This window comes from Pongo abelii, chromosome 18 (assembly GCF_028885655.2).
Source record: "Pongo abelii isolate AG06213 chromosome 18, NHGRI_mPonAbe1-v2.0_pri, whole genome shotgun sequence".
NCBI lineage: Eukaryota > Metazoa > Chordata > Mammalia > Primates > Hominidae > Pongo > Pongo abelii.
Window position 1 is genome coordinate 10,048,787 of NC_072003.2, and position 22,196 is coordinate 10,070,982.

Consider the following 22,196-nt stretch of genomic DNA (forward strand, 5'->3'; position numbering starts at 1 on the left):
AGAGGAAGCTGAGAGGCCATTTAGGAGATCATTGCCTTCATCCAGGAGAAGGATGATGGCAAGTTGGACCAGAGCATGTTGGAGACTTGCCCACAAGCAGGGATATACTGGAACCCTGGGCACCCAGCTCCCTTCTATCATCATTGATGCTTCAGGCATCTGTACCAAGAAAGAGAGCCTTCCCTTGTGGCAGCCTGCATCTGGGGTTTTCAGCGCAAGCCTGCAGGGAAAGTCTGCCTATCTGTGGGGCCTCTTTCCTTGGCAACTCCAGAAATCTCCAGGGATCTGAGACCATAGGGCTCTAGAATCAATGACTACATCTTCAGCAGAAAGTGTAAGACAGGAGCAAGTCAGGGACAGAGTAAACGCAAATGACTTGTGTGCCTATGATTGTCCAGGATGTGTTCATCCATTATCCCTAATTCCCAGCGCAACCCTGCAGTGAGAGAGGCATCACTATCTCCAATCTACAAATCAGGAAACTGAGGCTCAGAGCGTTTTTGTAAGTTTCACCCTGTTATACAAGTACCTAAGATAGGGTGGTGGTTTGGATCCAAGCTTTATATATATGTGTGTGTGTATATATATATATATATATATATATATTTTTTTTTTTTTTTTTTTTTTGAGACGGAGTCTTGCTCTGTCGCCCAGGCTGGAGTGCAGTGGCATGATCTAGGCTCACTGCAACCTCCACCTCCCGGGTTCAAACAATTCTTCTGTCTCAGCCTTCCCAGTAGCTGGGATTACAGGCGCATGCCACCATGCACGGCTAATTTTTATATTTTCAGTAGAGACAGGATTTCACCATTTTGGCCAGGCTGGTCTTGAACTCCTGACCTCAGGTGATCCGTCCACCTCAGCCTCCCAAAGTGCTGGGATTCCAAGTGTGAGCCACTGCGCCCAGCCCCAAGCTTTATATTCTAAAACCCAGGCTCAAATGCCACCTCCATGCACAACCCACATATCTTAATTATCTTTTATGGTGCACATAACAGACATCACTAATCTATCACATTTTTTCCCCTAAAAACCTAAAAGAGTGCTTCCTGCTAACAGGTCAAAAAATAATGAAAAACAAAAAATAAATTGAGTAAACCTGAAAGAGGCCGTAAAACCTTTTTGTTCACTGCTCCAAATAGGCAATACTCATTGGCCAGCACTGGCACGTGTTGTAACATTTATTTGCCATTTCAGTACTGCACAGAAAATTAGCTTCTCTTGGCTAGGCATGGTGGCTCACACCTGTAATCCCGGCACTTTGGGAGGACAAGGTGGGAGGATTGCTTGAGCCCAGGAGTTCAAGATCAGCCTGGGCAACATGGTGAAACCCCATCTCTCCAAAAAAGAAATACGAAAATTAGCCAGGTGTGGTGGCATGTGCCTATAGTCCCAGCTACTCTGTAGGCTGAGATGGGAGGATCACTTGAGCCTGGGAGCCAGAGGTTGCTGAGATGGCACCACTGCACTCCAGCTTGGTCGATAGAGCCAGACCTTGTCTCAGGAAAAAAAAAAAAAACAAGTGGAAAGCTTGGGGTCACACAGCCTGTCGCAGGTGGAAATTGAAGAATAAGTCTGTGTGATCAGAGTGTGTCATTACTCTACGTGCACTTCTTTGGTCCTCTCTCTTCCCATCTACAAAAGACAGCCAACCCCATAATCTCTTTCTTTTTTCTTTTTTTTTTTTTTTTTTTGAGATGGAGTCTCACTCTGTCACCCAGGCTGGAGTGTGGTGGCGCCATTTCGGCTCACTGCAATCTCCGCCTCCCAGGTCCAAGCAATTCTCCTGCCTCAGCCTCCCAAGTAGCTGGGATTACAGGCGCCTGCCACTGCACCCGGCTAATTTTGTATTTTTAGTAAAGACGGAGTTTCTCCACGTTGGTCAGGCTGGTCTCGAACTCCTGACCTCAGGTGATCTACCCGTCTCGGCCTCCCAAAGTGCTAGGATTGTAGGCGTGAGCCACCGCGCCTGGCTGTTTTTCATTTTTATTAAGATAAACATAACATTAACCTTTTTAAGTGAAAATTCAGACCCTTTTAGAACATCCACAACGCTATGCAGCCACCACCGCTATCTAATTCCAGATCTTTTTCATCACCCCAGAGACCCCTGTACCCATTAAGCAGTCACCTCTTATTCCTCCCAGGCCCCTGGCAACCACTAATTTATTTTCTGTCTTTATAGATTTACCTACTCTTGAAGGTTCCTACAAATGGATTCATAGACTATGGGGCCTTTTACCTCTGCATTCATTCATATAGCATAAAAAATATTTTGAGATTTATCCATGTTGTAGCATGTGTCAGAACTTCATTCCTTTTTATGACTGAATAATATTTCGTTGTAAGGATAGACCACGTTTTGCTTATTCATTCATCTATTGATGGACATCTGGACTTTTTCTACCTTTCGGCGATTGCGAATAGTGCTGCTATGTGTATTTGTTTGAGTCTCTGTTTTCAGTTCTTTGGGTTGATGCAAAAGTCATTTCCTTTTGCACCAACCTAATACTTAGGGGTGGAATTGCTGGGTCACGTAATAATTCTATGCTTAACTTTTTGAGGAACTTATAATTCTTAAAAGGCCATGCCAACTCTAGGACTGAGGGTTTAGGAGCTAATCCCTGCCTTCTTACTCCTCATCAATTCCCACCCCAGTGGGTGCCCTCCAACATACCTCCCTCGAGAACCCCCTCCCCAGCTCAGTGACCCCAGCATGTCATTGACATGCTGAGTGCATGCTCCCTGCCCCTCCCTGGGAGCCTGCCTAAACACAAACCCTTTTATTCTTTCTAATTTTTTTGGTACCCATTAACTATGCACCTCCCATTCAACCCCCCACTACCCTTCCCAGCCTCCGGTAACCATCCTTCTACTCTCTATGCATACGACTTCAATTGATTTGATTTTTAGATCCGACATATAAGTGAGAACACACGCTGCTTGTCTTTGTGTGCCTGGCTTATTTCACTTAACATGAAGATCTCCAGTTCCATCCATGTTGTTGCAAATAACTAGATCTTTTTTTTTTTTGAGATGGAGTCTCACTCTGTCACCCAGGCTGAAGTGCAGTGGCGCCATGTCAGCTCACTGCAACCTCCGCCTCCCGGGTTCAAGTGATTCTCCTGCCTCAGCCTCCCTAGTAGCTGAGACTACAGGCATGGGCCACCACACCCAGCTGATTTTTTGTTTTTGTAGAGATGGGGTTTCGCCATGTTCGCCAGGCTGCCCTCAGGTAATCTACCTGCCTCAGCCTCCCGAAGTGCTGGGATTACAGGTGTGAGCCACTGCACTGAATAGTACTCCATTGCAAGTATGAACCACATTTTCTTTATCCATTCATCTGTTATTGGACACTCAGGTTGCTTCCAAATCTTAGCTATTGTAAGCAGTGCTGCAACAAACATAGGATAGCAGATATCTCTTCAATATACTGAGTTCCTTTCTTTTGCGTATTTACCCAGCAGTGGGATTCCTGGATCATATGGTAGCTCAATTTTTAGTTTTTTGAGGAACCTCCAACTGTTTTCCATAGTGGTTGTACTAGTTTACATTCCCACTAACAATGTACAAGGGTTCCCTTTGCTCCACATCCTCTCCAGCATTTGTTATTGCCTGTCTTTTGGATATAAGCCATTTAACTGGGGTAAGATGATAGCTCTTTGTAGTTTTGATTTGCCTTCTCTGATGATCAGTGATGTCGAGCACCTTTTCATATGCTTGTTTGCCATTTGTATGTCTTCTTTTGAGAAATGTCTATTCACATCTTTTGTCCATTTTTTGATCGAATTATGAGATTTTTTTCTATAGAGTTGTTTGAGCTCCTTTGTATATTCTGGTTATTAATCCCTTGTCAGAGGAGTAGTTTGTAAATATTTTCTCTTGTTCTGTGGGTCGCCTCTTCACTTTGTTGATTGTATCCTTTGCTGGAGCACAGACCCTTCTGGATGCTACTAGAGCAGCTGGGCTCCCTCCTTCCTTTGAGAGGGTCTCCAGAGGGCCCTATCAATCAAGATCAGCCTAGAAATTGTTGCCAGGGAGTTGGCTCCAGCTGACCGCACCCTCACCTTCCCTCCCAGTGCTCTATGATTTCATAACACAGCCACTCCCACTGTGCACCAGGATCCTTAGCTACTCCATGTCATCATACACCTCTGAGCACTTGCCTTATCCCTGCTTTCTTCTTTGCCTTCTGAAATCTCCTCTAACTTTTGAAGGTGCAGCTCAGGCAACACCTCCCTGACATTGTCACCCCAGCCAGAATGAATCTCCCCATGTTCCCTTAGCACCTCACTCACACCAGCAAAATAGTCATGATTCTGTTCTATCTTATGCAGAATTTGTTGTTGACAGTGAACTGGAAAATTTTTATGTACATATCATGCTGGGTTATTTTAAGAAATTATTCACATGATGGGTAAAACAGCCTAGTACATTAAATTCTTCCATTTTCTTTCCGCTTATAGTTCTCTGCCACTAAATTATGAGCTTCAGAAAGAAAGCAATTTATCCATCTTAGTTTCTCCTAAGAGAAGTGATGCCTTGGCCAGGAGCGGTGGCTCATGCCTTTAATCCCAACCCTTTGGGAGTCCAAGATGGGAGGATCACTTGAGCTCAGGAGTTCGAGACCAGCCTGGGCAACATAGCAAGACCTCATCTCTACTAAAAATTTTAAAAAATTAGCCAGGCATGATGGCACGTGCCTGTAGTCCCAACTACTTGGACGGCTGAGATGGGAAGATTGCTAGAGTCCGGGCAATAGAGGCTACAGTGAGCCCTGATTGCGCCACTGCACTCCAGCCTGGGTGACAGAGTGAGACCCTGTCAGAGAGAGAGAGAGAGAGAGAGAGAGAGAGAGAGATTGATTATATCTAAACGATGCAGTGCCTTGCTGATAACAGGTGCCTAATTAACTTTTGTTGATTGAATTAGTGGGTGAGAGGGAGTGAATGAATGACATTAACTCTTCCAATTGTTTGAAATATATTGTGCTAAGAATTAATGTCTAACAGAGATCAGATTTTGTTATAAGGTCAATTTTCAACTGCAGCCCACCAAAATGTCACCACGGTATATTTTCCAATGTGACATTTTGTAATTGAAAGCGTGTGGGTTTGGCTCTCACGTTTGCAGAATATTCAAATGTTGAGTTCTCTGAGATACTGGGAGTTTCAAAAACACGTTTAATGGAAACTGAATTGTGTGATGCCTCAGTGCTCCCTGTTTGAGACAAGTGGTTTTAAGGGAAAGACATCAACTGCACTTTCTACATAGTTACTCTGTTGCTAATTTAATAGGCTTGCATTGAGTCGGATATGCTGGAATAGAAAAAAAAAATCTACATAGTTACTATGTTGCTAAATTAATAGGCATGCATTCAGTCAGATATCCTAGAATAGAAAAAAAAATAATCCATTGAGTTATTAAGAAAAGAGTTTGGGCCGTGCGCGGTGGCTCACACCTGTAATTCCAGCACTTTGGGAGGCCGAGGAGGGTGGATCACAAGGTCAGGAGATTGAGAACCTCCTGGCCAACATGGTGAAACCTCGTTTCTACTAAAAATACACAAATTAGCTGGGTGTGGTGGCGTGTGCCTATAATCCCAGCTACTCGGGAGGCTGAGGCAGAATCGCTTGAACCAGGGAGTCAGAGGTTGCAGTGAGCCGAGATCATGCCACTACACTCCAGCCTGGCAACAAAGCGAGACTCCGTCTCAAAAAAAAAAGAGTTTGGTTTCTCAGTTAATTCATGGCCACACTTTCCAAGCCCACACTTTCTCAAAAAGTTTCCTCTGGTCAAAAGCAATAAAATTTATTCTGTGAACTAGGTCATTTTTATTCATGAAGCCTCATATCAACAGTAGCTAGGGGCCGGGCACGGTAGCTCACACCTGTAATCTCAGCACCTTGGGAGGCCAAGGCAGGGAGATCACTTGAGCTCAGGAGTTCAAGACCATCCTTCACAACATGACAAAAACCTGGCTGTACTGAAAATACAAAAATGAGCTGGGCGTGGCGGCGTTCGCCTGTAGTTCCAGGTACTTGGGAGGTGGCAGGATGACCTGAGCCTGGGGGAGGCAGAGGTTGCGGTGAGCCAAGATTACACCACTGCTCTCCAGCCTGAGTGACAGAGCCAGACCCTGTCTCAACAAAAACAAAAGCAAAAACAGCCAGGTGTTTTGTTATTAGCTGGACTGACTGATGTTATAATGCATAGAGGCAGGGGCTTTGGGGTCAGACAGTCTCAGGTAAGCCTATGACCGAGGCCAAATGTCATAACCTCTCTGAGCCTCCCTTTTATCATCTATGAACAGGGAGATTGCCCTACTCTTATAGATGGTTGAGCAAAGTGAAGGGAGTAATTTACCCTTCAGAATGTCTCACACAGACCAGGCACCATGGCGCATGCCTATAATCCCAGCACTTTAGGAGCCAAGATGGGAAGATCATTTGAGCCCAGGAGTTTGAGACCAGCCTGGGCAACATAGCGAGACCCGTGTCTCTAAAAAAAAATATTTAAAAATTAGCTTGGCATGGTGGTGCATGCCTGTAGTCCCAGCTACTTGGGGGGGCTAAGGTGGGAGGATCTCTTGTGCCCAGGAGTTCGAGGCTGCAGTGAGCAATGATCACACCACTGCTCTCTAGTCTTTCTTTTGTCTAGCCCTTTTTTGTCTTAAAAAAAAAAAAAAAAAGACCCTGTTTGAATGCTGGATCATCTCAGTGGGTAGAGGGTGTCAGGACTCTGGCCCAGCCCTCTCTAGTCAACCAAGGCCAGTAGGGCCAGGTCTATACCCCTGTAGAGGAATGGGGAAGTATCTGAGAATGGGGAGGAATGAAGTGCAGAGCAGACACCCCAGAAGATACTTCCTGCACCAACCCCACCCCACCCGTGGTAGTACCTCAGTTGCCTGAAGACAGGATAATGACCTGTCTCTGTCTTCTAGGAGCTACCTCCTAGGACTCTGGGGATGAAACTAGATGGTTCTACAGCACCAGCTGAGAGCCTGCACATAGCAAGTGCCCAGTACTTGATAATGCTTACAGGGCAAGGATGGCCTCTAATTGATCTTTGTGTGCCCTTGTGCCCAGTGGAGGGTCTGGCACACGGTAGGTGTACCATGAATGTTCATAGCACAAATGCATCAATGGCAACCATCTCCCACTTTCATTTACTCTTTCCTTCTAATAATACAGCCAACATTCTATTAGCTCTATGGGCAGCCAGAGCGCGCTGCCAACTCACCATCCTGGGCTCGGTGCCTGATTCTCCACACTATTCCTGCCCTGTGCTGCTGAGCCCACGTGTTTCCCAGAACCTGCACCTGTACTCTGAACCCGCCGGTCGTTCCTCCTTGCCCTGTTCTGTCTCCTTGGATTCAGGCCTCCCCTCCAGCTGTGGGATCTCTCTAGGTCTGTATTTATCACCTCTGGTTGGCACTTCCTATATGCTGTCATCACAGGAGCAGGGGGGTGGGAGAAGCCTCTTGGTCTTCAACCAGGTCTAGGATGGAATTTCTGTCCACTGTGGGGCTGGGTAGAGTCGGGCAGCCCAAGCCAGGGCTGCATGAGGAGAGGGCTGCATCCCCAGGGTCTGTCACAGAGTAAGTTTCAGATGTTACAACTCGCAATAAATCCATGCATTAGGCACAAGCCAGGACTCCTGAGCCAGAGATCTCTCAACCCCAATGCTGGCTCCACTACCAACTTGCTGTGTCCTGGGTAAATCACATGGCTTCTTTTTAAAATATAAATTGTTTTACTTTGTTTACTGTCCAAAGTACTCATTGTTTATTTATCAAGAGAAAATATTTCTAATTTTTTGTGTGTGAGACGGTGTCTCACTCTGTCGCCCAGACTGGAGTGCAGTCGTGTGATCTCGGCTCACTGCCATCTCCGCCTCCCAGGTTCAAGCGATTCTTGTGCCTCAGACTCCTGAGTAGCTGGGATTACAGGCGTGCGCCATCACACCCAGCTAATTTTTGTATTTTTAGTAGAGACAATTTTACCATGTTGGCCAGGCTGATCTCGACCTTCTGACCTCAAGTGATCCACCTGCCTTGGCCTCCCAAAATTTTGGGATTACAGGAGTGAGCCACCGTGCCGGCCCAAAGAGAAACGATTTCTTAGCCCCTATATTCATGTTTCACAGTTCAGGAACACAGGTCAGTGTTAAATTTCTAGGTAACTCAACCCAGAGAAATTCTTTATATTCCAAAATCACTTTGCACTCTGAACAATAACAGCTGTCCTCATCACCTCTACGTATGCCTTCTTTGTTGGTTCAGCCACAGCAAACTTATAGAGAGCTGCAACGCTCAGGGATACAATGACTGCTCCAACAATGTGAAATCTCAGACACTGGGCCAGAAGGCCACACATCTGAGTTTTGTCAAAGCACTGGAAGCCGTGGTAGTTGTCCTTGATAGGTATGTCACCCTCAACACCAGTGTCTTTCCTGGATCACTTTTCTGTTTTTTTTCTTAATTGTTATTTTAAAAATCACACACATAACATAAAATTTACCATCTTCACCATTTTTAGTATACAGTATGGTATTATAAGCAGTATTTGTTGTATAGTGAAGCTCCAGAACTACTACATCCTGCAAACTGAAACTCCAAACACACTAAACAACATCCTTTTTTTCCTTCCCCCAGCCCTTGGCAACCACCATTCCTCTTTTTCTGTTTCTCTTTTTTTTCTCCTCTTGAGACAGAGTCTCGCTCTGTTGCCCAGGCTGGAGTGCAGTGATGCGATCTCAGCTCACTGCAACCTCTGCCTCCCGAGTTGAAGTGATTCTCCTGCCTTAGCCTCCCAAGTAGCTGGGATTACAGGGGCTCGCAACCACACCCGGGTAATTTTTTATATTTTTGGTAGAGATGGGGTTTCACCATGTTGGCCAGGCTGGTCTTGAACTCCTGACCTCAAGTGATCCACCCACCTTGGCCTCCCAAAGTGCTGGGATTACAGGCATGAGTCACCATGCCCAGACCCTCTTTCTGTTTCTAGGAGGTTGACTACTTTAGATGTTTCATATGACAGGAATCATGCAGTATCTGACCTTTTGTGACTGGCTTATTTCACTTAGCATAATGTCTTCTAGCCTCATTCATGTTGCAGCATATAACAGGATTTCCTCCTTTTTTAAGGCTGCATAATATTCCACTCTGTGGATACGGCATATTTTTTCCCATTCATCTGTCAATGGACATCTAGGTTGCTTCCACCTCTTGGCTATTGTGAATAATGCTACAGTGAACATGGGTTAAAATACATCACTTCTGGAGCCTCAGTTTCCTCATTGGTAAAATGGGGATAATCATGCCTGCCCCATTGTTGCTGGCACACGAAGGAAGCCTGATAAATCATGCTTCTAGCACCTTTCACTTTTCCTTCAAGGCACTTCTCCCCACCATAATGATGCCCTTGTTTATGTTATGATTCATTTCATTCTCTTTGTTCCTCATGAGGATGTAAGCTCCAGACCTGCCTCATTCATCCCTGTGTGTCCAGTGTGAGAAACAGTACTTGGTACAAAGTCAGCACTCAATGGAGTACTTGTTGCAAAATAAATAGGGGGATTTTGATGGAGTGTTTGGGCTAAGTGTTGCGTGACTGTGAGGTTTGCTGACTCTGGGGTCACACACATCTGAGTTCTGCTTTCAGATCCACCCCTTAACCTCTCTGTGCCTCAATTTCCTCCTCTGTAAAAAGACCATGGCGCATGGTTGTACATGTTAATAATAGTAATAAATATTAATCATACTGTATGTAAAGCGTTTTGTGCAGCATGCGTCACACAGAAAGGACTTGGGAAACAGGGTCCATGAAGAGGAATGACACATGAATGGTGCTGTCGCTGTTCTGAGATACAAATTTTGTTCTGAGATACAATACCGTTTATGTAAAAAATACACATACCAATTAACAAAACAGGTTTTTAGCAGAAAGATCTACAGACAGAAGGATGCACACAAAACACATTTAAATGATGTTCTGGAGAGAGGGAACAGGGAGCAAGGAGAGATGATAAAAGGTAACAAACTGGGGGATAGGGGGTGCTCCAGGCTCCCAATAAGAATGACAATCAGGGCTGGACACGGTGGTTCATACCTGTAATCCCAGCACTTTGGGAGGCCAAGGCAGGCAGATTACTTGAGGTCAGAAGTTCGAGACCAGGCTAGCCAACATAGTGAAACCCCGTCTCTACTAAAAACAAACAAACAAACAAAAAAATAGCTGAGCATGGTAGCACATGCCTGTAGTCCCAGCTACTCGGGAGGCTGAGGTTGCAGTGAACCGAGATCGAGCCACTGCACTCCAGCCTGGGCGATAGAATGAGACTCCATCTCAAAAAAAAAAAAAAAAAATGTGAATTAAAGTATGTATTCAGTATAATATAGTTTTGGGTTGTTTTGTTTTGTTTTGTTTTGTTTTGAGACAGGGTCGCACTTTGTCACCCAGGCTGGAGAGCTGTGGCACGATTATGGCTCACTGCAGCCTCAAATTCCTAGGCTCAAGCGATCCTCCCACCTCAGCCTCCTGGGTAGCTGGGACTATAGGCATGCACCACCACACCCAGCTAATTTTTAAAGTTTTTGTGAAGATGGGATCTTGCTATGCTGCCCAGACTAGTCTGGAACTCCTGGTCTCAAGAAATCCTCTGTCTCCCAATGTGCTGAGATGACAGGTGTGAGCCACCTTGCCTGGCCTAATATATAAACTGCATGTTCAGTATAAAACCCAAGCATTTGACAATGTCAGAAGGACCTTCCCCACTAGGTGGGAAGTGGTGGGGATGGGATCTTTGGCTGAGAGGGGAGTGGTCTTCATGGGCCTAAGTCTGCATTTCTGGTTTCTTTCAGGGTGGCAGCACGCAAAGGGCGTCCCTGTCCCTCAAGGGGTCATGGCCTCCATGTTGCTCGCCCAGCGCCTGGCCTGCAGCTTCCAGCACAGCTACCGCCTGCTGGTGCCTGGTAAGCCCCGGGGGTCTTGATGAGAACTGGTACTAATGGAAGACACCATCCAGACTAGGGATTCCTGGGCTGGAAGAGCCCTTGGGGATAAAGGGACCAGCCAGTGAGTGTTTCTGGGACTGTCCCACTGTATTACTCTGTTCTCATGCTGCTAATAAAGACACACCCGAGACTGGGTATTTTATGAAGAAAAAGAGGTTTAACGGTCTCACAGTTTCGCATGGCTGGGGAGGCCTCACAATCATGGCAGAAGGTGAAGGAGGAACAAAGGCACATCTTACATGGTGACAGGCAAGAGAGCGTGTGCAGGGGAACTGCCCTTTGTAAAACCATCAGATAGTGTGAGACTTACTCAACTGACTATCATGAGAACAGCATGGGAAAGACCCACCCCCAGGATTCAATTACCTCCCACTGGGTCCCTCCCACGACATGTGGGAATTACGGGAGCTACGATTCAAGATGAGATTTGAATGAGGACACAGCCAAACCACATCACCCACTATCCATAAAACTATCACCATCGCCACCTCCTTTCCCTCTCCCATCTCTGTTGTATGATCCTGTCCCAAGTGCCTCAGTCTGACGGGATTGGATCCACCCTGGAGCCACTCTGCCTGCAGGTAGGCAATGGCCTCCACAGCCAGACGGTCCCAGGCCATCTCTGCAGGGACCGCTGGGGACAACACACACCTGGGGTTGCTGCTAAGGAACAAAGAAAGCCATAAACGACTCTGAAATTGACCTAAAGGCCAGCTGTGCTTCAAGGTCACTGGATCACTGGATGGGTGGCACCATCTTAGGAATGTCTCACCCCCACTCTGCCCCACACCCGTAGCCACTTGCACTGGCTCCTTCTTCCTTCTGTTTGACCTCTTTGAGATCTGCCTCCCAATAGTCCCATGAGGCAGGCTCAAGTGAATCCTATTTTATAGGTGAGAGAACTGAGGCTTAGAGAAGCAAAGCCATTTGCCCAAGGTCACACAGCCACTTGCAAGCAACTCTGTCCGGCTCCAGTGCTAAGTACTCCTCCATGTGCCTCCATGTGGCTCTGGAGACAGAGCCGCCAGCAGGAGCCTCCCTTCAGATGCCCCGAGATTGGCCTCCTGCAGAGATATAAACTGCCTGGCTCGGGCCTGGCCATGAAATAGGTTTAGAAAGACCAATGAGCCTCCAGTCTGTCCCCACCTCTCTCAGAGCACCTGTGCTTATCATCACAGTGTCCCTTGTTGTCAGGTCTTACTGCCTTCTGAAGACAAACTGCTAGCCGTGTCCTTGGTCTGCATGTTGAATGCCGGTGTGTATGTCCTGGGTGGGATAAACAGTAGGAGTGTTCGCCCCTCCCCAAGGAGTACTAGCAGGCTTTATTTTAAAATAAACGTCTTGGCTGGGTGCAGTGGCTCACAACTGTAATCCCAGCACTTTGGGAGGCGAGGTGGGCAGATCACCTGAGGTCAGGAGTTTGAGACCAGCCTGGCCAACATGGTGAAACCCTGTCTCTACCAAAAATACAAAAATTAGCCAGGCGTGGTGGTGGATGCCTGTAATCCCAACTACTCAGAAGGCTGGAGAATCACTTGAATCCTGGAGGTGGAGATGGCAGTGAGCTGGATCGTGCCGCTGTACTCCAGCCTGGGCAACATCAAGGCTCTGTCTCAAAAAAATAAAAAATAAAGAAATAAATAAACATCTTATTTTTTAATAATTTTAGATTTACAGAGAAGTTACAAAGATATTACGGGGAGACCCCATATGGCCCTCACCAGCTTCCTCCCTTGTTAACATTTTACATCACCAAGATACAGTTGTCAACACTAAGAAACTAGCTGGCCAGTCGCGGTGGCTCACACCTATAATCCCAGCACTTTGGGAGGCCGAGGCAGGAGGATCACCTGAGGTCAGGAGTTTGAGACCAGCGTGGCCAACATGGTGAAACCTCATCTCTACTAAAAATACAAAAAAAAAAAAATTAGCTGGGTGTGGTGGCAGTCACCTGTAATCCCAGCTACTTGGGAGGCTGAGGCAGAAGAAGCACTTGAACCCAGCAGGCGGAGGTTGCAGTAAGCTGAGATTGAGCCACTGTACTTCAGCCTGGGCGAAAGACCGAGATTCCATATCAAAAAAGAAAGAAAGAAAAAAGGAAGGAAGGAAGGAGAGAGAGAGAGAGAGAGAGAGAGGGAGAGAGAGAGAGAGAGAAAGAAAGAAAGAAAAAGAAAGAAAGAAAGAAACTAGCTGACTAGCTGGGCACAGTAGCTCACACCTGTAACCCCAGCACTTTGGGAGGCTGAGGCAGGAGGATTGCTTAAGCCCAGGGGTTTGAGACCAGCCTGGGCAACATAGGGAGACCCTGTCTCTATGAAAAATACAAAACTTAACTGGGCATGGTGACATGTGCTTGTAGTCTCAGCTACTGGAGAGGCTGAAGCGGGAGGATTGCTTGAGCCTGGGAGATCGAGGCTGCAGTGAGCCATGATCATGCCACAGCACTCCAGCCTGGGTGGCCTTGTCTTAAAATAATAATAATAGATAAATAAATTTTTAAAGACACTAAGAAACTGACCTTGGTATGTTACCATTAACCAAACTCTGGTATGTTACCATTAACCAAACTCCAGACTTTTATTTGGCTTTCACTCATTTTTCCTTTAATGTCTTTTTCTGCTCCAGGATCCAATCCAGGTATACACATTGCATTGATTTGTCTCATTTTCCATGGCCTCCTCTGGTCTGTGACGGTTTCTCAGTCTTTTCCTTATTCTTCTTGACCTTGATGGTTTTGCTTTTCCTTTTTTCTTTTGTGTGTGTGTTTGTGTGCGTGTGTGTGTGTGTGTGTGTCTGTGTTTGAGAAGGAGTCTCGCTCTGTTGGCCAGGCTGGAGTGGTGCTGTGGTGCAATCTCGACTCAGCAACCTCCACCTCCCGGATTCAAGTGATCCTCCTGCCTCAGCCTCCCAAGTAGCTGGGATCACAGGCACCTGCCACCATGCCCGGCTAATTTTTATATTTTTTGTAGAGACAGGGTTTTACCGTGTTGGCCAGGCTAGTCTCCAACTCCTGACCTCAAGTGATCCACCCATCTTGGCCTCCCAAAATGTTGGGATTACTGGCGTGAGCCACTGCACCCGGCCGAGGTTTTGCTTTATTTATTTATATATTTATTTATTTATTTATTTATTTATAAGAGAAGCATATTAATGTTTACCCATACTTATGCTAAAATAAATCAGAAAGATGTAGGTATGGAGGGTTCCAAGTCAGAAAGAGAGTCTGGCACAGACGATCCATTCATTCCATAACTAAGGCTGTTGGGCACCTACTGCATGCCAAGTGCTGTGCTGGGTATTGAGGATGTGGCAGTGAAGAAAGAGATGTGGCTCTTGTGGAGCTCTAGCCTGGTGGCACATGTGGCACTATCTTTAAAGGTCATTCTCAAGGACATCTGAGCCTTCCCAAGGAGCTACCATGGGAAGGGCACTAGATCAAGATTCATGTGATTGGGTTACCAGCTTCACCACACATTAACCAAGTGAGCCTAACCGATAGACCTTATCCAAGCCTCGGTTTTCTCATCAGGAAAATGGGTCTAATAATCATATCCTTCCTATTTCACAAATTTCTTGCATTAGAAGAAATGGTTCATATGGGCCAGGCACAGTGGCTCACACCTATAATACCAACATTTTGGGAGGCTGAGGCGGGTGGATCACCTGAGGTCAGGAGTTCAGGACCAGCCTGGCCAACATGATGAAACCTCGTCTCTACTGAAAATACAAAAATTAGCTGTGCGTGGTGGTGTGCACCTGTAATCCCAGCTACTTGGGAGGCTGAGGCAGGAGAATCGCTTAGAACCCAGGAGGCAGAGGTTATGGTTCATGTGAAAGCACTTTATTTGTATTTACAGTAAGGTGGGAAGTGTCCTAACTCCCATTTTACAAGCATGGAAATACAGGCACAATGCAAAAAAAAAAAAAAAATAGGAATGGCTAAATCACAGAGTTCCTTACATTTACCTCTTCTGCATTTTCTTGGCCAGAGCTGAATCTTTTTTGGCACATTTATGATTTAGAAAACCATATGGTGAGATTTTGTCTTTTCCTTTGACTTATTGATTTGGGATATCTAGTAAGCCAGAATATGGTTTTTTAAGAATACTAAAACACAGTGTTGGCAAAGATACAGGAATATGTGTACTGTCGTACACTGCTATTAGGCAAGTAGCAACCAGGGGAAGGATTAAAAAATGATAGGAATTACAGCTTACTTTTAACCCATTTAGCCCTCACCACCACTCCTTAAGGTAAAGGAAACTTCAAGTCAGGGAAATTAAGTTGCCAGAGCCACAGTGCTGATAAGCAGCTGAGCCAAGCTTTTGAGCTAAGCCCAGTTGGCTCCAGGACCCGAGCCACTGTATTGGTTATCTGCTGCCACATAACACACACCTCCAAATTTAGCAGATTGGGATCCTATGTTTATTATCTCACAGTTTCTGTGGGTTGGGAATCCAGGGGTGACTTAGCCAGATCCTCTGGCTCAAGGTCTGTCATGAGGGTGTGATGGAGCTGTCAGCTGGGGCTGTGGTCTCATCTGATGGCTCAACTTGGTGGTTGGAGGATCCACTGGCAGTCCCACTTATGGGGTTGTGGCTGGATTCAGCTTTTTGGAGGCTGTCAGCCAGAAGACACTCTCAATTCCTTGGTATGTGGACCTCTTCACAGAGCCGCTTACAATGTGGCAACTGCTCCCTCAAAGCAAGAGAGGGTGCCAAAAATGGAAGCCTCAGCCTACAACCATACCCACAGCATTTTCCTGCTTCTCCATGGTGTCTCCACCAGGTCACTGTGAGGCCATTAAAGTGACGATAGTTAACGATCTGACATGGTGTTCCCAATGGCATCGTTTTATGCCTCCCCAAAATGAATAATCTTATGTTGGTAAATAGATACAGAGAGTGGGAGACCACATCAAAATTGTTATCGCTGGATAGAAAATTAAATGTGTTTTCTTTTTTCCATGTTGCTTATTGGTATCTTCCTCAATAAGCATTTTATCACAAAATAAGTGGGGTGGACAGTTGCAGGAGCAGATAAAAAAATTTTTTTAACAGAAAAGCAGAGCAAACAACTCCAGTTGGACTTAACCTTCATTCTGGCCAGGCTCACGTACAAAGCTTTGGCCGTTTGGGAACACGACATTCGTTTATCACTCTTGGTCTAAAGATCAAGAGAACATTAAAAATGTTTGCTGGCTGCTGTAGTTTGGACTCTGGCTTGGCATGGCCATTGAGGGCTGTGAGCCCCAGAGGGCCAGGCTGGATGGACCATTCACCCACTGTGTCTGGTCTTGTGTGTCAATAACACACTCTTGCCTTCTGGATGTGTTATTTTATTCATGAATGAAAATGCTTGATCATTCAGTATTAATTCAAACTGGTTTTTTGCATCTTTGTGATCATGATCAAAATTTGCCTTTGGGAGAAGTGTGCTGTTTTGCTGCAAATGTTTCATTCAAAGGCTAGCACTGGATGAAATCAAAGATAGCCTCAATTCCATTCATAGCTTCTAGGAAACAGGTCAGATGGGCAAATTTCCTGCTAACCACTTGCTAGCTTTGTGATCTTGGGCAAATTAATTAACCTCTCTGAGCCTCAGTGTCTTCTTCTGTAATGTAAGAATAATAACATTTACCTCATAGGGGTTTGTGAGAATTAAATGAGATAAGCCACGTAAATTGCTCCAGATGATTCCTGGTTTGTTCACCCTAAGTGCTCAATACACACTTGAATCTGCTTCTATGTCTTCATAGAGGAGATCCAAGAGAAGGTTTGCTTGTCCCTTCAATTTTTGTTCTGTTCTCTTGTGGTGTATGGTGTTATATGTCATCATTAAGAGAATATTCATTGTAATAGTATTTGGTTATTTTCCTTTTTAAAAAATGCCAACATTGAGATATAGAAGGAAAAGCAGAAGTATTGGGATTGCAAGAACCTGGGTTCTAATGCTGACTCTTCAACTCACTAGCTATGTGACATCAGGAAAGTCACTTAACATATCTGATCCTCATCTGTAAACTGTGAACAACAATACCTATCTATATTGTTGTATTTAATTGTGGATTAGTTAAAATAAATGGAAGTTTGCCTAAATAGGGCCAGCCTAGCATTTTAGTAAAGACTGAATATGTGTTAATTTCCCCATTTTCCCCCCTTTCTGATAGCGCAGTTGCAAACAAACTTATGGCAAACATGATAGGAACTGATACAGTTCTTGGAACAGACCCATCTGCCTTGCACCTGTCCTCAGCATTCCTGGCTTGTGCCCCATAGCTCCCAGTTGGCCAGTTCTCACCCTTTCTTCACCACCTCTCCCAGCTCCTGTTTCCCCATGGCCTTGACATCCTCATTATTGCAGCTCCACTTGATCCCACGCTCTCCAGTCATTTCTCTCTGGATCCATTTGGCCGCAGCTCCCCCGTGAACTGCTCCCATTCCCAGTATTTCCACACTCCAGTTCCCAAGAAATCTGATTGCTACAATGCAATGTCAAGACACTTTCTGGAGAAAAGAAAGGAGGACGTGTGTGTCCTCATTTAAGAACAGCTTTCTAATTTCTGATTTTTCATTTTCCCCCTTTGCTGGAAACAAAGCAAGATCTGCACTGGTGAAGAGCTATTTTTATCAAAATATGCATCCCTGAAGATCTAGTTGGAATCAATGCTGTCCAGTTATCCTGAGTTCTGGCGAAGGAAAAGATAAATAGTTTAGTGTAAAAAAGTAGGGCCGGGTACGGTGGCTTATGCCTGTAATCCCAGAACTTTGGGGGGCCGAGGCGGGTGGATTGCCTGAGCTCAGGAGTTCGAGACCAGCCTGGGAAACATGGCAAAACCCCTTCTCTGCCAAAAATGCAAAAACTTAGCCGGGCATGGTGGCGCATGCCTGTGATCCCAGCTACTCAGGGGGCTAAGGTGAGAGGATTGCTTGAAACCAGGATGCAGAGGTTGCAGTGAGCCAAGATTGCACCACTGCATTCCAGCCTGGGCGACAGAGTGAGACCCTGTCTCAAAAAAAGCAGCTGGGCACAGTGTTGTGTGCCTGTAGTCCTAGCTACGTGGGAGGCTGAGGCAGGAGGATCGCTTGAGCCCAAGAGTTCAAAGCCAGGCTGGCCAACATAGCGAGACCTCATTTCTTTAAAAAAAAAAAAAAAAAAAAAAGGGGGAGGAGCCAAGATGGCCGAATAGGAACAGCTCCGGTCTACAGCTCCCAGCGCGAGCGACGCAGAAGACGGGTGATTTCTGCATTTCCATCTGAGGTACCGTGTTCATCTCACTAGGGAGTGCCAGACAGTGGGCGCAGGTCAGTGGGTGAGCGCACTGTGCGCCAGCCGAAGCAGGGGCGAGGCATTGCCTCACTCGGGAAGCGCAAGGGGTCAGGGAGTTCCCTTTCCAGGGGTGACAGACGGCACCTGGGAAATCAGGCCACTCCCACCCGAATACTGTGCTTTTCCGAAGGGCTTACGAAACGGTGCCACAGGAGAGCATAGCCCGCACCTGGCTCAGAGGGTCCTACGCCCACGGAGTCTCGCTGATTGCTAGCACAGCAGTCTGAGATCAAACAGCAAGTCAGCAGCGAGGCTGGAGGAGGGGCGCCCGCCATTGCCCAGGCTCGCTTAGGTAAACAAAGCAGCCTGGAAGCTTGAACTGGGTGGAGCCCACCACAGCTCAAGGAGGCCTGCCTGCCTCTGTAGGCTCCACCTCTGGGGGCAGGGCACAGACACACAAAAAGACAGCAGTAACCTCTGCAGACTTAAATGTCCCTGTCTGACAGCTTTGAGGAGAGCAGTGGTTCTCCCAGCACGCAGCTGGAGATCCGAGAACGGGCAGACTGCCTCCTCAAGTGGGTCCCTGACCCCTGACCCCCGAGCAGCCTAACTGGGAGGCATCCCCCAGCAGGGGCAGACTGACACCTCACACGGCCGGCCAGGTACTCCAACAGACCTGCAGCTGAGGGTCCTGTCTGTTAGAAGGAAAACTAACAGAAAGGACATCCACACCAAAAACCCATCTGTACATCACCACCATCAAAGACCAAAAGTAGATAAAACCACAAAGATGGGGAAAAAACAGAGCAGAAAAACTGGAAACTCTAAAAAGCAGAGTACCTCTCCTCCTCCAAAGGAACGCAGTTCCTCACCAGCAACGGAACAAAGCTGGACGGAGAATGACTTTGACGAACTGAGAGAAGAAGGCTTCAGACGATCAAATTACTCCGAGCTACGGGAGGATATTCAAACCAAAGGCAAAGAAGTTGAAAACTTTGAAAAAAATTTAGAAGAATGTATAACTAGAATAACCAATACAGAGAAGTGCTTAAAGGAGCTGATGGAGCTGAAAACCAAGGCTCGAGAACTACGTGAAGAATGCAGAAGCCTCAGGAGCCGATGCGATCAAATGGAAGAAAGGATATCAGCCCTAGAAGATGAAATGAATGAAATGAAGCGAGAAGGGAAGTTTAGAGAAAAAAGAATAAAAAGAAACGAGCAAAGCCTCCAAGAAATGTGGGACTATGTGAAAAGACCAAATCTACATCTGATTGGTGTACCTGAAAGTGACGGGGAGAATGGAAACAGGTTGGAAAACACTCTGCAGGATATTATCCAGGAGAACTTCCCCAATCTAGCAAGGCAGGCCAACATTCAGATTCAGGAAATACAGAGAACGCCACAAAGATACTCCTCGAGAAGAGCAGCTCCAAGACACATAATTGTCAGATTCACCAAAGTTGAAATGAAGGAAAAAATGTTAAGGGCAGCCAGAGAGAAAGGTCGGGTTACCATCAAAGGGAAGCCCATCAGACTAACAGCGGATCTCTCGGCAGAAACCCTACAAGCCAGAAGAGAGTGGGGGCCAATATTCAACATTCTTAAAGAAAAGAATTTTCAACCCAGAATTTCATATCCAGCCAAACTAAGCTTCATAAGTGAAGGAGAAATAAAATACTTTACAGACAAGCAAATGCTGAGAGATTTTGTCACCACCAGGCCTGCCCTAAAAGAGCTCCTGAAGGAAGCGCTAAACATGGAAAGGCACAACCGGTACCAGCCACTGCAAAATCATGCCAAAATGTAAAGACCATCGAGACTAGGAAGAGACTGCATCAACTAACGAGCAAAATAACCAGCTAACATCATAATGACAGGATCAGATTCACACATAACAATATTAACTTTAAATGTAAATGGACTAAATGCTCCAATTAAATTTATCCAATGCAAATTGGATAAAGACTCAAGACCCATCAGTGTGCTGTATTCAGGAAACCCATCTCACGTGCAGAGACACACATAGGCTCAAAATAAAAGGATGGACAAAGATCTACCAAGCAAATGGAAAACAAAAAAAGGCAGGGGTTGCAATCCTAGTCTCTGATAAAACAGACTTTAAACCAACAAAGATCAAAAGAGACAAAGAAGGCCATTACATAATGGTAAAGGGATTAATTCAACAAGAAGAGCTAACTATCCTAAATATATATGCACCCAATACAGGAGCACCCAGATTCATAAAGCAAGTCCTGAGTGACCTACAAAGAGACTTAGACTCCCACACATTAATAATGGGAGACTTTAACACCCCACTATCAACATTAGACAGATCAACGAGACAGAAAGTCAACAAGGATACCCAGGAATTGAACTCAGCTCTGCACCAAGCAGACCTAATAGACATCTACAGAACTCTCCACCTCAAATCAACAGAATATACATTTTTTTCAGCACCACACCACACTTATTCCAAAATTGACCATATACTTGGAAGTAAAGCTCTCCTCAATAAATGTAAAAGAACAGAAATTATAACAAACTATCTCTCAGATCACAGTGCAATCAAGCTAGAACTCAGGATTAAGAATCTCACTCAAAACCGCTCAACTACGTGGAAGCTGAACAACCTGCTCCTGAATGACTACTGGGTACATAACGAAATGAAGGCAGAAATAAAGATGTTCTTTGAAACCAACGAGAACCAAGACACAACATACCAGAATCTCTGGGATGCATTCAAAGCAGTGTGTAGAGGGAAATTTATAGCACTAAATGCCCACAAGAGAAAGCAGGAAAGATCCAAAATTGACACCGTAACATCACAATTAAAAGAACTAGAAAAGCAAGAGCAAACACATTCAAAAGCTAGCAGAAGGCAAGAAATAACTAAAATCAGAGCAGAACTGAAGGAAATAGAGACACAAAAAACCCTTCAAAAAATAAATGAATCCAGGAGCTGGTTTTTTGAAAGGATCAACAAAATTGATAGACCACTAGCAAGATTAATAAAGAAAAAAAGAGAGAAGAATCAAATAGATGCAATAAAAAATGATAAAGGGGATATCACCACCGATCCCACAGAAATACAAACTACCATCAGAGAATATTACAAACACCTCTACGCAAATAAACTAGAAAATCTAGAAGAAATGGATAAATTCCTTAACACATACACCCTCCCAAGACTAAACCAGGAAGAAGTTGAATCTCTGAATAGACCAATAACAGGAGCTGAAATTGTGGCGATAATCAATAGCTTACCAAACAAAAAAAGTCCAGGACCAGATGGGTTCACAGCCGAATTCTACCAGAGGTACAAGGAGGAGCTGGTACCATTCCTTCTGAAACTATTCCAATCAATAGAAAAAGAGGGAATCCTCCCTAACTCATTTTATGAGGCCAGCATCATCCTGATACCAAAGCCTGGCAGAGACACAACAAAAAAAGAGAATTTTAGATCAATATCCTTGATGAACATTGATGCAAAAATCCTCAATAAAATACTGTCAAACCGAATCCAGCAGCACATCAAAAAGCTTATCCACCATGATCAAGTGGGCGTCATCGCTGGGATGCAAGGCTGGTTCAATATATGCAAATCAATAAATGTAATCCAGCATATAAACAGAACCAAAGACAAAAACCACATGATTATCTCAATAGATGCAGAAAAGGCCTCTGACAAAATTCAACAACCCTTCATGCAAAAAACTCTCAATAAATTAGGTATTGATGGGACGTATCTCAAAATAATAAGAGCTATTTATGACAAACCCACAGCCAATATCATACTGAATGGGCAAAAACTGGAAGCATTCCCTTTGAAAACTGGCACAAGACAGGGATGCCCTCTCTCACCACTTCTATTCAACATAGTGTTGGAAGTTCTGGCCAGGGCAATTAGGCA

The 22,196-nt window shown here is 45.4% G+C and overlaps 1 protein-coding gene across 9 annotated transcripts in view; it reads left to right on the forward strand.

Annotated features, from left to right (window-relative positions):
- ABAT (4-aminobutyrate aminotransferase) overlaps positions 1-22,196 on the forward strand; it is a 114,680-nt gene that overhangs the window by 45,899 nt on the left and 46,585 nt on the right. For 6 of the 9 annotated variants that reach the window (NM_001133785.1, XM_054533181.1, XM_054533182.1 and 3 more), the window contains 1 exon segment: positions 10,865-10,975. The exons of 1 other annotated variant lie outside the window; for it this stretch is intronic. In NM_001133785.1, the coding sequence (NP_001127257.1) occupies positions 10,906-10,975 (70 nt within the window). In that variant the 5' untranslated portion in view covers positions 10,865-10,905. 9 annotated transcript variants of the gene reach the window in all.